Below are 13,046 nucleotides of genomic sequence, written 5' to 3'. Positions count from 1 at the left end.
GACTGTTAAAGCCTAAACCAGTTTTATCATCAACTGAATTTTTGTGAATTCTGCATTTCAGTCAATGTAACTGAAGACTTGTTCCAAGCATGAATCAGTTCAGTATGTTTTGAAATTTCAGTTTTTAACTGATATATCAAAGCTTGGTTCTCAATCATTTCAACTTTTTTCTTTGCAATCTCCCTTTTTACACTCAACACTTCAACTGATTAATCAGTTTCTGTTTGGTTATCATTGAGATCATTTTGCTGAGCTCTGACCTTCTCAAATGATCGAGCATGTTTGTGATACTCATTTACCATGTCATGCAATGTGGCAATGAGTTCCTCACGAGTGAAATCAGTGGAGCTGAAGTCAAATACGTGTTCACTTGTTGACTCCAGTTCAGCATCATCAGCCATTAAGCACTTGACTTCTTTTTCATCATCACTTGAACTGATTGGGCTTTCAGGTTCTGACTCCTCACTGTCTGTTTCTGCCCACTTTGACTTACTCTCCTCAGCTAGAAGCATATCATGTTTCTTTCTGGGAGATTTCTTGTCATCCTTGGTTCTTCTTCTATGCTCATAGGGCTTCTTTCCTTTTCAGTTGATCTTGGAATGTCCTTCTTTGACTTGGGACAGTCAGCAATGAAGTATCCAGTCTTGCCAAAATTGTAGCAAGCATAAGGTTCTTCTTTGGAGTGATTTTTCTGATATTGTTTCTGAAAGTTTCTTTGATTTCTCCTCATAAACCATCCAAACTTCTTGACAAACAATGACATTACTTCATTGATCAGCTGATCAGCAGATTTGTCAATTGAACCAGTTGGTTCTAGGTCGATAGCAGGTAAAGCAGTTGTGACATTTGATGTAGAAGGTTCTCCTTCTCTGCTTTTTAGTTCAAACTCGTATGCCTTTAGATCACCAAAAAAATCATGAAGTTCAACCTTGTTAAGGTCCTTTGATTCAAGCATAGCCATTGTCTTGACGTCCCACTCTTTTGGAAGGCCTCTGACCACCTTCCGTGCTATTTCTTTGTTGGAATACACCTTTACAAGTGCATTCAGCGTGTTTATAATACCACTGACCCTCTCATCATATTCGTGCATGGATTCTCCAACCTTCATCTTGATATTGTCAAATTTCTGAACAACAACTGATAGCTTATTCTCATTGGTTTGCTCGTTTCCTTCACAATGCTGAATATGTTTCTCCCATATATCTTTAGCAGTTTCGCACATTTTGATGTTGCTGAAAGTGACATTATCCAGCGTTATATAGAAAATGTCCTTAGCAACATTTTCAAGGTTGTATTTCCTCTTATCTTCTGTTGTCCATTCCTCTCTGGGCTTCTCAATGCAATAAGGTGCCCCATCAATTATTGCAATTGCTGTATTTTCTTTTAAAATTTTCACGGGTCCTTCAGTAATGACATAACACATGTCGTAGTCTTGTGCAGCTAAATGAGCCTGCATTCTGATTTTCCAGTCATTGAAATCTTCTCTGGAAAACATTGGTATTTTATTGAATATAGACATGGTGATCAGTTTTGTGGATAAAAATATTCTGGGACAAGATTCAACTGCTCTGATACCACTTGATATGATCGATTAACTGGTGAAGGAATGTTTAGATGGGGGTTGAATAAACACTCACGATTTTCACAATCTTTTTGAATGTTGAGTCAGTTTAGTGACAAACTGAAACTCGGAATCTTGTCAGTCGATATCAACCAGTTAACAATAAAGTGCAGAAATAAATTGACTGATAGATAGAATAAAAACTGAAGTAAGAACACACGAGATTTTATGGATGTTCGGAGATTCCAATCATTTCAACGTCACCCCTTCTATCACAAGGATATGATATCCTCTAAAAGACTTTGATCGATGCAAACATTTGTACAGACCCACTTCAGTTTGGACTTAACAATGGAAAAACTAAAATTCTTAGTTTACAATATGTTTCACAGTACTCAACTGAACTTAGCACAACGGATCTCTATTAAGATCGAATTTACAACTAAAAATAATTTGTGCTAGTAAGCTCGAAAGTAGCATAGAATTCTACGAATATATCTGATAAGTTTCAGCTTCTAATTTTTGAATATGAGCGAGAATTTCAGCAGAGTAACAAATGATTGATAGAATAGTGAATCATTATTTTTCAACTGCTCTTCTCTGATATTTATAGGCTTCTCTTCAATGGTAATTGATGTCAACCGGGCAAATCGGGTAATAGCCGGGTGGGCGATTTGCCAAGTCAAGTGTTTGGATATATGTGCGGATGTTCTTGCAAGTTACTGATGGTCCGGGGTGGTTGAGTTCCCTGTCACCTGGAGGACAGTGCCCGGGATGATTTTAGTAATAACCCTGAAAACACAGAACGTTAGGGAAGCGCCGGAAGTTGTTCCGGCGTATCCACTCCGACGCTCAAGTCAGTAATGTACGCAAAGGAAAACTTAGAGGGAGTAAGAATATTTGTGAGTGCTTGTGAGTATTCCAAAAAGAGTTACCTCTTCTGTAGTACTTACGGGGGGTCTTTATAGATGAGGCAGGTAGATGACTTACCCGCCGAATTCGGATAGTGGTCCATGATTCGGGGTCATGGGCCACGTTGTCAAGTAGTGGGACACGTACTAAGAGTTGACCTGGTCATGGAATGGGGTAAAATAGGCTCCGCGATGTCAGGAAGACGTGGTGATCAAGGAGAGAATGCGTCTTTTTCTCGGGTGTTTTCCACCCGAGTGCCTCTGAGGTGTTTCTTGAGCCGGGAAGTTTTTACCCCGGATATTAGCTGATTACTCCCCGGGCGTCCTTCCCACCAGGTCACTGAAGGTAATTGTACTTCAATATCTTTTTCCCGTTCTGATCTTGCCCGAGTTCGAGAACTTTCCGGGTCAGGGTCCATACCCGGGCCCGGGTTCTCTTGGGGGCATCACCACTCCCTCCTAAAAAAGTCGGGCTAGAGTCTATCTCGCTGTCCCGATTAATAAAAGATGTTCTCCTGGTGATACAGGAGTCTTCTATGACTCTGCAGATGTGGATACCCTTGTTGATGTCGTCGTAAGCCCTAAAATTCAAATTTATTTTCAACGTTCCGCGTTTCGAGGGCTGTTACAATATCTCGATATTGACGCCTGTCTTTTCGCCTGCCCTGCGCAACTTCCAATATTCACCCTAGCCGTAGATATATTCGAGAATCAACGATCGGGATATATTCCTCTTTCCTATATATATCTGGTATCCCCTATCCCTTGCTAATTACTTCCATAAATATGGCCGATGCTAGCAGCTCGAGAACTCCCGGGATGACCGAAGCCCTTAGGGAGCCCAATCTGGAAGTTCAAAAGTCCATCATAGAAGATGAAGTACTGAACGAAGTTCTTGGCTATTGGGAAGAGCTTCAAGAACTGAAACTTCTTTACGATTCCGGGGAAGCCACCACTCCTGCCCTGGCATCCAAACTAAGGAAAGTGCGCAAACAACTACACTTAGCTGAGTGGGTGGACATCTTCACGGATGGTCATGTATATCAGCTGATGCTTCGGAAGGAATTGAAGCTCCTGAAGAACATTCTCGGCTCTTCCAGCTTCATGCAAGGCTCCACTCCCCCGCTGTCGGCTTGGTTGAAGATACGAATAATTGTAATAGAAGAGAAATATGACGATGTAGTATGCGCCAATGTATATGGTTGAATAAGAATTTATTTTAGTTCCTTTTCCTCTATCACCACTCGGCTTATAACCACTGTAAATCCAGTGACACATCATGAAAGGGGCAAAACCATCTGAAATAATTTACTAAAAACTTCTGGACTTGATATCTCCCGGGCGATTAACCCCAATGCTGGGGCCTTGCGTTCCCCGGGCTGTGAATCACCTGCGGGAGCCTCGGGCTTCCCGGGCTCCATGAAATGCCGGGGACTCGTGTTCCCCGGGCTTGGATGAGTGCCGATACCCTAAGACTTCCCGCCCCTCGGTATGGTGTCCCCTACACAAATTTCGATCTTTGATACTAAAGTTCCGCCTAGGGACGCCCCATTTCCCAAGGTAATAATGACGCTGTGACATTGATATTTGTTCGCGTCCCTTTGACTACCTGGAACAATTTTTTAGGCGTTTCCTGATCCAACACGCATGCTTAAACCAACGGTCGCGATTAATCTCTCCTCCATAAATGCGTAGTCGTTTCACATGGTTGGAAACTTTTCGGTTTCCTCCAGACTACCGACCTTTTGCCTATAAATAAGTAGATGAAGGCGAAGTGAGAGCGATTGTTTCGATCATGCCGAGTTCAAGTGAAACTACTGTTAACAGCAGTCCGTATGGTCACTTGCCACCCTCTACGCGCGTTCATTTAGAGTCGTTGAAGAGGACCATCGAGGAGTTTATTCTGGCGAAAGTTATGTCCACTTGGCATAAGATTCATAATCTTGTGCAATCCTTCCAAGACGGTCTGGCCTTTACCAGGCCACAGAGAGCATTGGCCAGGAGATACAAACGGATATTTTATGTGACGCACGTGACCGAGCTAGCCACTGATCAAGTTCTGCTTCAGGCGATGCTGCGGAAGGAGTGGAAACAGCTGCGCAAGCTTGCCGCTACCGAGTCCTTTACCAACCTTCCCCTCCCTGAGCTTCATAGCTGGATGTCGGACTGGGAGGATCATGTAGGCTCTAGGCTGGCTACTGCGATATTTCACCGATTTTATTAATAAAATTTTATTTTGCGCACTTCGCTTGTGCTCTTCCTTCAAGTTTATGGATTTTAAAGTAAAAAACCAGGGTTTAAAACCTTTCGGACTAACGATAACTTGCCGGGGCCTCAAACCTCCCGGGCTCAAAATAACTTCAAAACTTTCCGGGTCTAAAATAACTTGCCGGGGCTTCAAATCTCCCGGGCTTAAAATAACTTGCCGGGGCTTCAAACCTCCCGGGCTTAAAATAACTCGCCGGGGCTTCAAACCTCCCGGGCGAGTTACGGGGCTTCAAACCTCCCTGGCTTAAAATGACTTGCCGGGGCTTCAAACCTCCCGGGTTCGAGGTAACATGCCCGTTATCTTTTTTGAGGGACATGTAGGATGTCATGATGACACGTGTTCCTTTTTCCTTTCTAACGGTCGGCAACGTTCCGTCTCCCGAGGACCCGATAAGTCTGACACCTTCATAATTACACGTCCTTTCACCTGCTAGGTGCGACTTACGATGCGAATCTGATCATTCATATCCCCCCAGATCAACGGCGGAGATCCGTGATCCGGGTGTGTTTTTCTGAACCGACGCGGACCTTTGGATCATGGCTAGATCTACGGCCCAGGTCGTTTTTCTGCTCCTATATATATCTCCTTCCCCAACCCGTCATTACTTTCGCCAATTTTCACTAAGCTTCCGCGTCTGCAACTCTGTCATACTGCCGATCAATCCCCAGCGATCAAACCACCACTTCTCTTCCAAACACCGCGTAAGTTCCCCTTTTTCCATTATGTCTTCCTCCCGTACTTCTTCTACTTCGGGTAATATCTATCAGGGCTCCTCGGAATTTGAGTCGGAGGCCCTGCGCGATAGTCCCCCGATTTCTGCCTCCCCCGTTTCTACTTTTCGTCCTCAAAATTCAACTCTTCCTTTTTCTCCCCTCAAAAAATCTAAAACTTCTCGCGGAGCTGGGCCCTCCCGTCCCCAGAAGAAAAAGAAGAAGGTAACTTCTTCGAAACCTTTAGCCCGGGCTATTCCTTCTCCTGCCCGGGCTACTGATTCTGGCCCCTTGCCATGGTTTTCTACCATGGTGAGCTCTCTCCGAGCCAAATCCGCCGAGGAGATCCGCATCCTTGGCTCCATCCCTGTTGACCATGCTATTGTCATCCCTGGTCCCAGTGATCGGGCTGACAAGCCACCAGAAGGGTATCTTACCTTCTTTCGAGACCAGGTCATCAATGGCCTCAGATTTCCCCTTCACCCTTTTTTCATTGGGATATCTTCCCTTCTTGGCATTCCTCTCAATCAATTTCACCCTAATGCCATTAGGATGATGACCTGTTTTTTCACCCTCCTCTCCATGCACCCCGACATTCCCCTTGAGCCTTGCCTTTTTAATTTTTTCTTTATCTGCTACATTGGCGATTACGCCTTTTCGTTCAAGACCCGGTCTCACCATAAACTTTTCGGAGATATTCCTTCTTCTGTCAAGGACTGGAAACGTCGGTTCTTTTACATTCGTCCTGCTAAACTCCCTGAATGCCCGATTGGGTTTATTTCTACCCTTCCTGATCAACCGGGTCTTCCTGAGAACCACCGCATACTTGACTCTTACACCCAGTGTGAGGAGGTGGTAGGCGGTAAGGTGTATAGCTCCTCTGCCCTCCTTGGTGAAAATTTATTGGTGACTTACGGTCTGAGCCCCGGGGTGGAGGAGCCTACCGATCGCATCATCGAAGAGTTCGATGCCTTTCGCCCCGGTAGGTTCCTTTCGCTAACCCTTATTGTGCTGCCTTTCCCTTGGTAGATCACATAATCTAACGGGCTGTTTTATTTCCTGCAGACGCTGAGATGAAAGAGGCCTTTGCCCAAAAGTTGGCTGAGGAAAAAGCGGCTAGGAAAGCTGCCCGGAAGGCCGCTGCTGCTGAAAGGAAGGCACGAGAGCAGCGGGGGTCTTCATCCCAGGCGGCTACTGAAGACCGGGTCGAGGAGGAGCTGGCATCCCAGAGGCCTGTCGAAAAAGGGACCTTGGCTACTGTTGAGGCCGGGCAGGCTGGTACCTCTCCTAACGTCCAGACTGCCAAGACCTCCGAGCCCAAGGAGCGAGGGGTTATTCTAATCGAAGGGGAGGACGAGTCCTCAGACCGGCCCCTCCAAACCACTAAGAAAAGGAAAGCTTCAAAAGAGCTTGTCCGTGTTGAGCCCCGGGTGGTTCAGGGGTCCGGGCTTATCCCGCCAATGTCTACAGATGGCACTACTTCCCCCTCCCCCGCAGTGCCCGAGACCATTTTCTCGGCCGGAAGTTCGTCGATAGGCTTCCACACGCTGAAGCGAGTGGCAACTCCTGCCGATGAGACCATGCTTCTGGCTTCGAAGGCCGGGGATCTGATGATGGAGAGTTTCAATCTCCTACTAGCTGTAAGTGTTTTCTTTCCACCACTCCTGCTTCTTTGCTTCATCTGTATACTTTCTTCCTTATGCATTTCTTGGTTTATTCCCAGAGCGGGCAAATGGCTAGAGCGGCCTTTGAGAAGATGGGTGCTTATCAAAAAAGCACTGAGGCCCGGGCAGCCTCCGCCCAGGCTCTCCATGATGAGGCCCAGGCCCGCATAGTCCAGCTCCAAGAGCTCCATGCGGATGCCCTCCTTGGCCAGAGCACCACAATAGACTGCTTGCAGGGCCAGCTCGGGGAGGCTCGGGCAGAAATCGTCTCGCTGAAGGCTCAATTGGAGAAGGCAGAGGCCAGGGTTGAAAAGTTAGATTTAGATGCACGGGCTGCCCTGGATAATTTCGTGCTGGCCACTCAGAGGGTGGCTGAGCTGGAGGCTACTCTTGCAGCCCGGGAAGCGGATCTTAAGGCTCGGGCCATTTTAGAAGAGGAGTGGCGGGCTGCTTTCCTTGCTACTGCAGAATTTCAGCAGCTGGTGATAAATAAAGCCTTTCCTTATTTCAAGGCGGGCTTTAATAAATGCAAAGCGCAAGTGAGGGAAGCCGGCCTTCTGCCTCTGGAAAAGAAAGGCATACTGGACTTAGCCCGGGCTGTTAACTCCCTGCCCGAGGACGGTGCTGAGCTCCCGGCTGAGGAGGAATCCGAGGTGGAGGAGGACTCGGGGCCAGAGACTGCTTCTTAATATTTTTTGCACTTCTTTCCTCTGGTAGTTGTAATACTTTTCCTTAATGAAATTTCTCCTATTCGTCCCTGGGTCTTTGTTTTGTAAATAAGAAGAATCCGTCAAGTGTTGGAAGGTAATCGGGCTTTCCAACTTAGTAATACATTGACATGAAGCCGGGGCATGGTACCACCCAGGCCCTTAATAATAAACTGAAGGGAAAGCCGGGGCGTGGTGTCACCCGTGCCCTTAATAATAAACTGAAGGGAAAGCCGGGGCGTGGTGCCACTCGGGCCCTTAATAATAAATTGAAGGGAAGCCGGGGCATGGTACCACCCGGGCCCTTAATAATAAACTGAAGGGAAGCCGGGGCTTGGTACCACCCGGGCCCTTAATAATAAATTGGAGGGAAGCCGGGGCATGGTGCCACCCGGGCCCTTAATAATAAACTGAAGGGAAAGCCGGGGCGTGGTGCCACCCGGGCCCTTAATAATAAATTGAAGGGAAGCCGGGGCATGGTACCACCCGGGCCCTTAATAATAAACTGAAGGGAAAGCCGGGGCGTGGTGCCACCCGGGCCCTTAATAATAAATTGAAGGGAAGCCGGGACATGGTACCACCCGGGCCCTTAATAATAAACTGAAGGGAAGCCGGGGCTTGGTACCACCCGGGCCCTTAATAATAAATTGGAGGGAAGCCGGGGCATGGTACCACCCGGGCCCTTAATAATAAACTGAAGGGAAGCCGGGGCTTGGTACCACCCGGGCCCTTAATAATAAATTGGAGGGAAGCCGGGGCATGGTACCACCCGGGCCCTTTAAAATAAATTTTCCTGAAGCTTGCTTTTTATTGCCAAGTATTTACAAGGGATTTACAAAAACTTCTAAGGAAAATATTTCTTAAGATGGAAAGCATTCCAGGGCCTTTTGAGAGGACGGCCTTGCCCATCTTCAAGATAATAAGTGCTTGAGCTAACTTTGCGCACCACCTTGTAAGGACCTTCCCATCGGGCCTCAAGCTTGCCAACATCTCCAGCCGGATTTGCTTTTTTCAGGACCATATCTCCTATCTGGAATTCCCGATGTCGGACCCTTTGGTTATAAGTTTTCATCACCCGACGCCGATAAGCCTCCATTTTGATTGCCGCTCTTTCTCTCCTTTCTTCAATGAGATCGAGTTCATTGGCCCGGGCCTTATCATTATCCTCCGGATATGCGTGCACCCGGGTTGAGGTTTGCCCGATCTCGGCCGGGAGCACTGCTTCAGAACCATACACCAGGCTGAATGGTGTTTCCCCAGTAGCCGTTCGAGGTGTGGTACGGTATGCCCAAAGAACACTGGGCAACTCTTCTACCCAGTCTTTTCCAACTCCGTATAATCGAGCTCTGAGTGCCTGGACAATAGTGCGGTTGGTTACCTCAGTCTGCCCATTGGCTTGTGGGTAAGCAACTGAGGTAAAAGCCTGAGTAATCTTCATCTCCTCGCACCAAGCCCTGACTTTATTCCCCTGGAATTGCCTGCCGTTGTCAGATATAAGCTTTCGGGGAATCCCGAACCTGCAGACAATATTTTTCCATAGGAATTTAAGAACCTCTCCCTCCGTGATTTTAGCCAGGGGCTCTGCTTCCACCCATTTAGAGAAGTAATCAATCCCTACGAGCAAAAATTTTTTTTGAGCTCGGGCCACAGGGAAGGATCCCACGATATCCAGGCCCCACTGATCAAAAGGGCAAGAGGCCCGGATAGGCTTCATCAGGGCAGTTGGGTGGTGATTAATGTTGCTATTCCTTTGGCATCCCTCACATGAGCGGACCACCCGGGCAGAATCTTGATGCATAGTAGGCCACCAGAATCCAGCGAGCAAAGCCTTCCTAGCCAGGGAGGTTGCTCCAAGATGATCTCCGCAGCAGCCCTCATGAATCTCCCTTAGAACATAAATGGACTCGTCCCCGGAGATACACTTGAGAAGGGGACCTTGGAAAGACCGCCGGTATAGGATGTCATTGATCACAACAAAACGAGCTGCTCTCTTTTTGATTTGACTGGCCTCCTTGGCATCCTCGGGTAGATGGGACCGGGAGATGTAGTCAAGGATGGGGGTGGCCCAATCATCTTCCTGGGTTTTAGGAGGCTCGGTATCCACTGAGGATACCAGGCTAGTGTGGTAAGATATACCCGGCTCCCGATAATCAGCGAGTGAAGCCGCCATTTTTGCCAGGGCATCGGCTTCAGTATTTTTCTCTCGGGGAATCTGTTCTACGCTCCAATCTGTGAAATGTGCCGATGATTCTCTGATGATAGTCAGATATTTTATAAACTTATCCTCCCGGGCCTCATATGCTCCTTTTACTTGTTGGGCTACCAACTGGGAATCCGTATAAATAATGACTCGGGTAGCTCCAACATCCCGGGCCGCTTTTATCCCGATGATAACGGCCTCGTATTCTGCTTCATTATTGGAGGCCCGGAAGTCCAACCTCACTGCCAACTGTATTTTTTCCTCGGTGGGTGATATCAATAGTACTCCCACTCCACTGCCATCTTTACAGGAGGCCCCGTCTGCAAATATTCTCCAAATTCCGCCAGCCTCGGGAACAATCATTTCGGTGATAAAATCTGACAAGGCCTGGGCCTTAATTGCCTTCCTGGGCTGGTACTCGATGTCATATTCTCCCAATTCTACAGTCCACTTTACTAGCCTTCCCGAGATCTCGGGCTGAGTCATGATTCTCCCGAGAGGGGTGTTAGTCAGCACAGTGATAGGATGGGACAAGAAGTACGGGCGGAGTTTCCGTGCTGTGATCACCAGAGCTAGGGCCACCTTCTCTACCTCCGTATATCTGGTCTCGGGCCCCTTGAGCGCGTGACTCACATAGTAGACCGGCCTTTGATCGGTACCTTCCTCTCGGATCAGTACAGAGCTAACAGCATGCTCAGTGGCCGAAAGGTACACCCAAAGTTTCTCCCCGGGTCCAGGCTTCTCAAGGACAGGGAGTCCGGCGAGATGATTCTTCAATTCTTCGAAAGCCTTCTCACATTTTTCATCCCAACCAAACTCTTTGGCTTTCCTTAGAGCTTGAAAAAAGGGGTAGCTCCGGTGTGCAGATCGAGAAATGAAACGTGATAAGGCGGCGATTTTCCCTGTGAGCCTCTGCACATCCTTGACTGACTTTGGGGATGCCATTTCAGTAATAGACTTGACTTTATCCGGATTGACCTCGATTCCTCTCTCGGTGACCATGAACCCGAGGAACTTGCCGCTCTTAACCCCAAACGTGCATTTGGCCGGGTTTAACCTCACCCCATACTCTCGGAGAGTAGAGAAAGTCTCTTCGAGGTCTTGGATGAGCTCATTGTGTGTTCGAGATTTCACCAAGATATCGTCCACGTAAACCTCTACATTTCGCCCGGCTTGCTTGGTGAATATCCTGTCCATCAATCTTTGATATGTGGCCCCGGCATTTTTTAATCCAAAGGGCATGACCACATAGCAAAAGGTTCCTCCCGAGGTAATGAAGCTAACCTTCTCCTGATCTTCCCGGGCCAAGGGGATCTGATGGTACCCCTGATAGGCATCCATGAAGCACAGCAATTCATACCCCGATGTCGAATCCACCAGTTGATCAATCCGGGGCAAGGGGTAGCAGTCTTTTGGGCACGCTTTATTCAAGTCCCTGAAATCAACGCACATTCGCCACTTACCGGATGATTTTGGAACCAAGACCACGTTGGATAACCAGGTGGGGAACTGGACCTCTCTGATCTGCCCGGCTTCCAATAATTCTCCCACCTGTTCCGCAATTATTTTGTCTTTTTCGAGACCAAAGTGCCTCTTCCTCTGCTTTATTGCCCGGGAGCCCGGGATGATATTTAACCTGTGCTCAGCCACGTGAGGGGAGATCCCTATCAATTCTGATGAGGACCATGCGAAGATATCCGCATTCTTTGTTAGGCACTGTAGTAATTGAGCCCGGGTTACTGGCTCAAGATCCCGGGCTATCCTTGTTGTTTTCAAGGGCTGCCCGGGTAAGATGCTTACTTCCTCCTGCTCCTCTCCCTCCACCATGTATACCTGTTGGGTAAAGTGCACCTCCTCCTTCCCTGGTCTCCTATTCTCTCCACTTCGTCGGGTTCTTTTATTTTCAACTTTGACGGTTTCCGCGTAGCACTTGCGGGAGGACGGCTGGTCCCCCTTTACTTCTCCGATTCTATTCCCCACTGGGAATTTTAGCTTCTGGTGGTAAGCCGAGGCCACGGCCCGCAAGGCATTCATAGCAGGCCTGCCCAAGATGATATTATAAGATGTGGGGGCATTTACCACCGTGAAAACCGTCATCACCGTCTTTCGAAGGTCTTCAGCTCCTATGGTGAGGGGCAAGGTGATTTCCCCCCGGGGATAAACAGTGTGACCAGCAAATCCGAATAACGCCGTTTCTACTGGCTGCAAACGGTAGTCTTCCAGGTTCATCTGATCCAGGGCCTCCAGGAAAATAACGTTCACTGAGCTCCCTGAATCGACGAAGACCCGGCGAATGTCATAATTTGCCACCTTCGCTTGGATGACTAGGGCATCGTTGTGTGGGAGACTGACTCCCTGAAGATCCCGAGGGCCGAAACTGATGACCGGTCCTTCACTCCTTACTGTATTTTCCACTCCGAAACTCTCATGCCGGGAATGTGCCTTTCTGGCTCGGTTGGAGTCTCCATCTGTCGATCCTCCCGAAATCATTTTAATCACCCCGAGGGTCGGTGACCTTCCTCCGTCCTTATTTTCCTTGCTTGGAGATACTTGACCGGTATCACCCTTCCTCTCCTGTCTGATCGGGCCTTTGTTCCCCGGCCCATACCCTGCATCCCTGTTCACCCATGGTGGTCCCCGGGATTTCTTCGTTACCTGCTCCGAAGCACCAAGGCCCGACTGGGAAGGGGCCCGTTTCATTTTCCGGCATTCGCTCGTGCTGTGGGCACATTCTCCGTGATAGGAGCATATTTTCGTGATATAGGACAGGTTTGGGGGCGACTGGTATGACCTGGCTTTCTTCTCATTGTCGCAAATATGGATTCCTTCACCCCGGTGTGGCTTCATTGGGGTGTATCGAGAAAAACGCCCAAGATTATTTCCTCGGGTGTGGTCATCAGTTTTTACCACCCGGTCACCCCTTTCTTTACGGGTAGATTCCCTTTTCTGCCGCTGTGCTTCCTCCATATTTATATACTTCTCTGCCCGGGACAGCAGATCTTCAAAATTCCCGGGCTGCTTCTT

At 48.1% G+C, this 13,046-nt stretch overlaps 1 protein-coding gene across 1 annotated transcript; it reads left to right on the top strand.

Annotated features, from left to right (window-relative positions):
* Window positions 1-6,775: 6,775 nt before the first annotated feature.
* Window positions 6,776-8,030, top strand: LOC140805042 (uncharacterized). Its single transcript, XM_073161226.1, has 2 exons — window positions 6,776-7,091; window positions 7,175-8,030. Exons 1-2 carry the CDS (start codon window positions 6,912-6,914, stop codon window positions 7,802-7,804), a joined length of 810 nt encoding a protein of 269 aa, XP_073017327.1. The 5' UTR covers window positions 6,776-6,911; the 3' UTR covers window positions 7,805-8,030.
* The last annotated feature ends 5,016 nt before the right edge of the window (window positions 8,031-13,046 follow it).

Source organism: Primulina eburnea, chromosome 11 (genome assembly GCF_022965805.1).
Source record: "Primulina eburnea isolate SZY01 chromosome 11, ASM2296580v1, whole genome shotgun sequence".
In the NCBI taxonomy this organism is placed as follows: domain Eukaryota; kingdom Viridiplantae; phylum Streptophyta; class Magnoliopsida; order Lamiales; family Gesneriaceae; genus Primulina; species Primulina eburnea.
This window is presented reverse-complemented; position numbering and strand designations above follow the sequence as displayed.

Coding starts and splice junctions, on each gene's coding strand:
- LOC140805042 (XM_073161226.1), top strand. CDS start 6,912: ATGTCTACAGATGGCACTACTTCCCCCTCCCCCGCAGTGCCCGAGACC. Junction 7,092..7,174: donor GTTTCAATCTCCTACTAGCT/GTAAGTGTTTTC, acceptor GTTTATTCCCAG/AGCGGGCAAATGGCTAGAGC.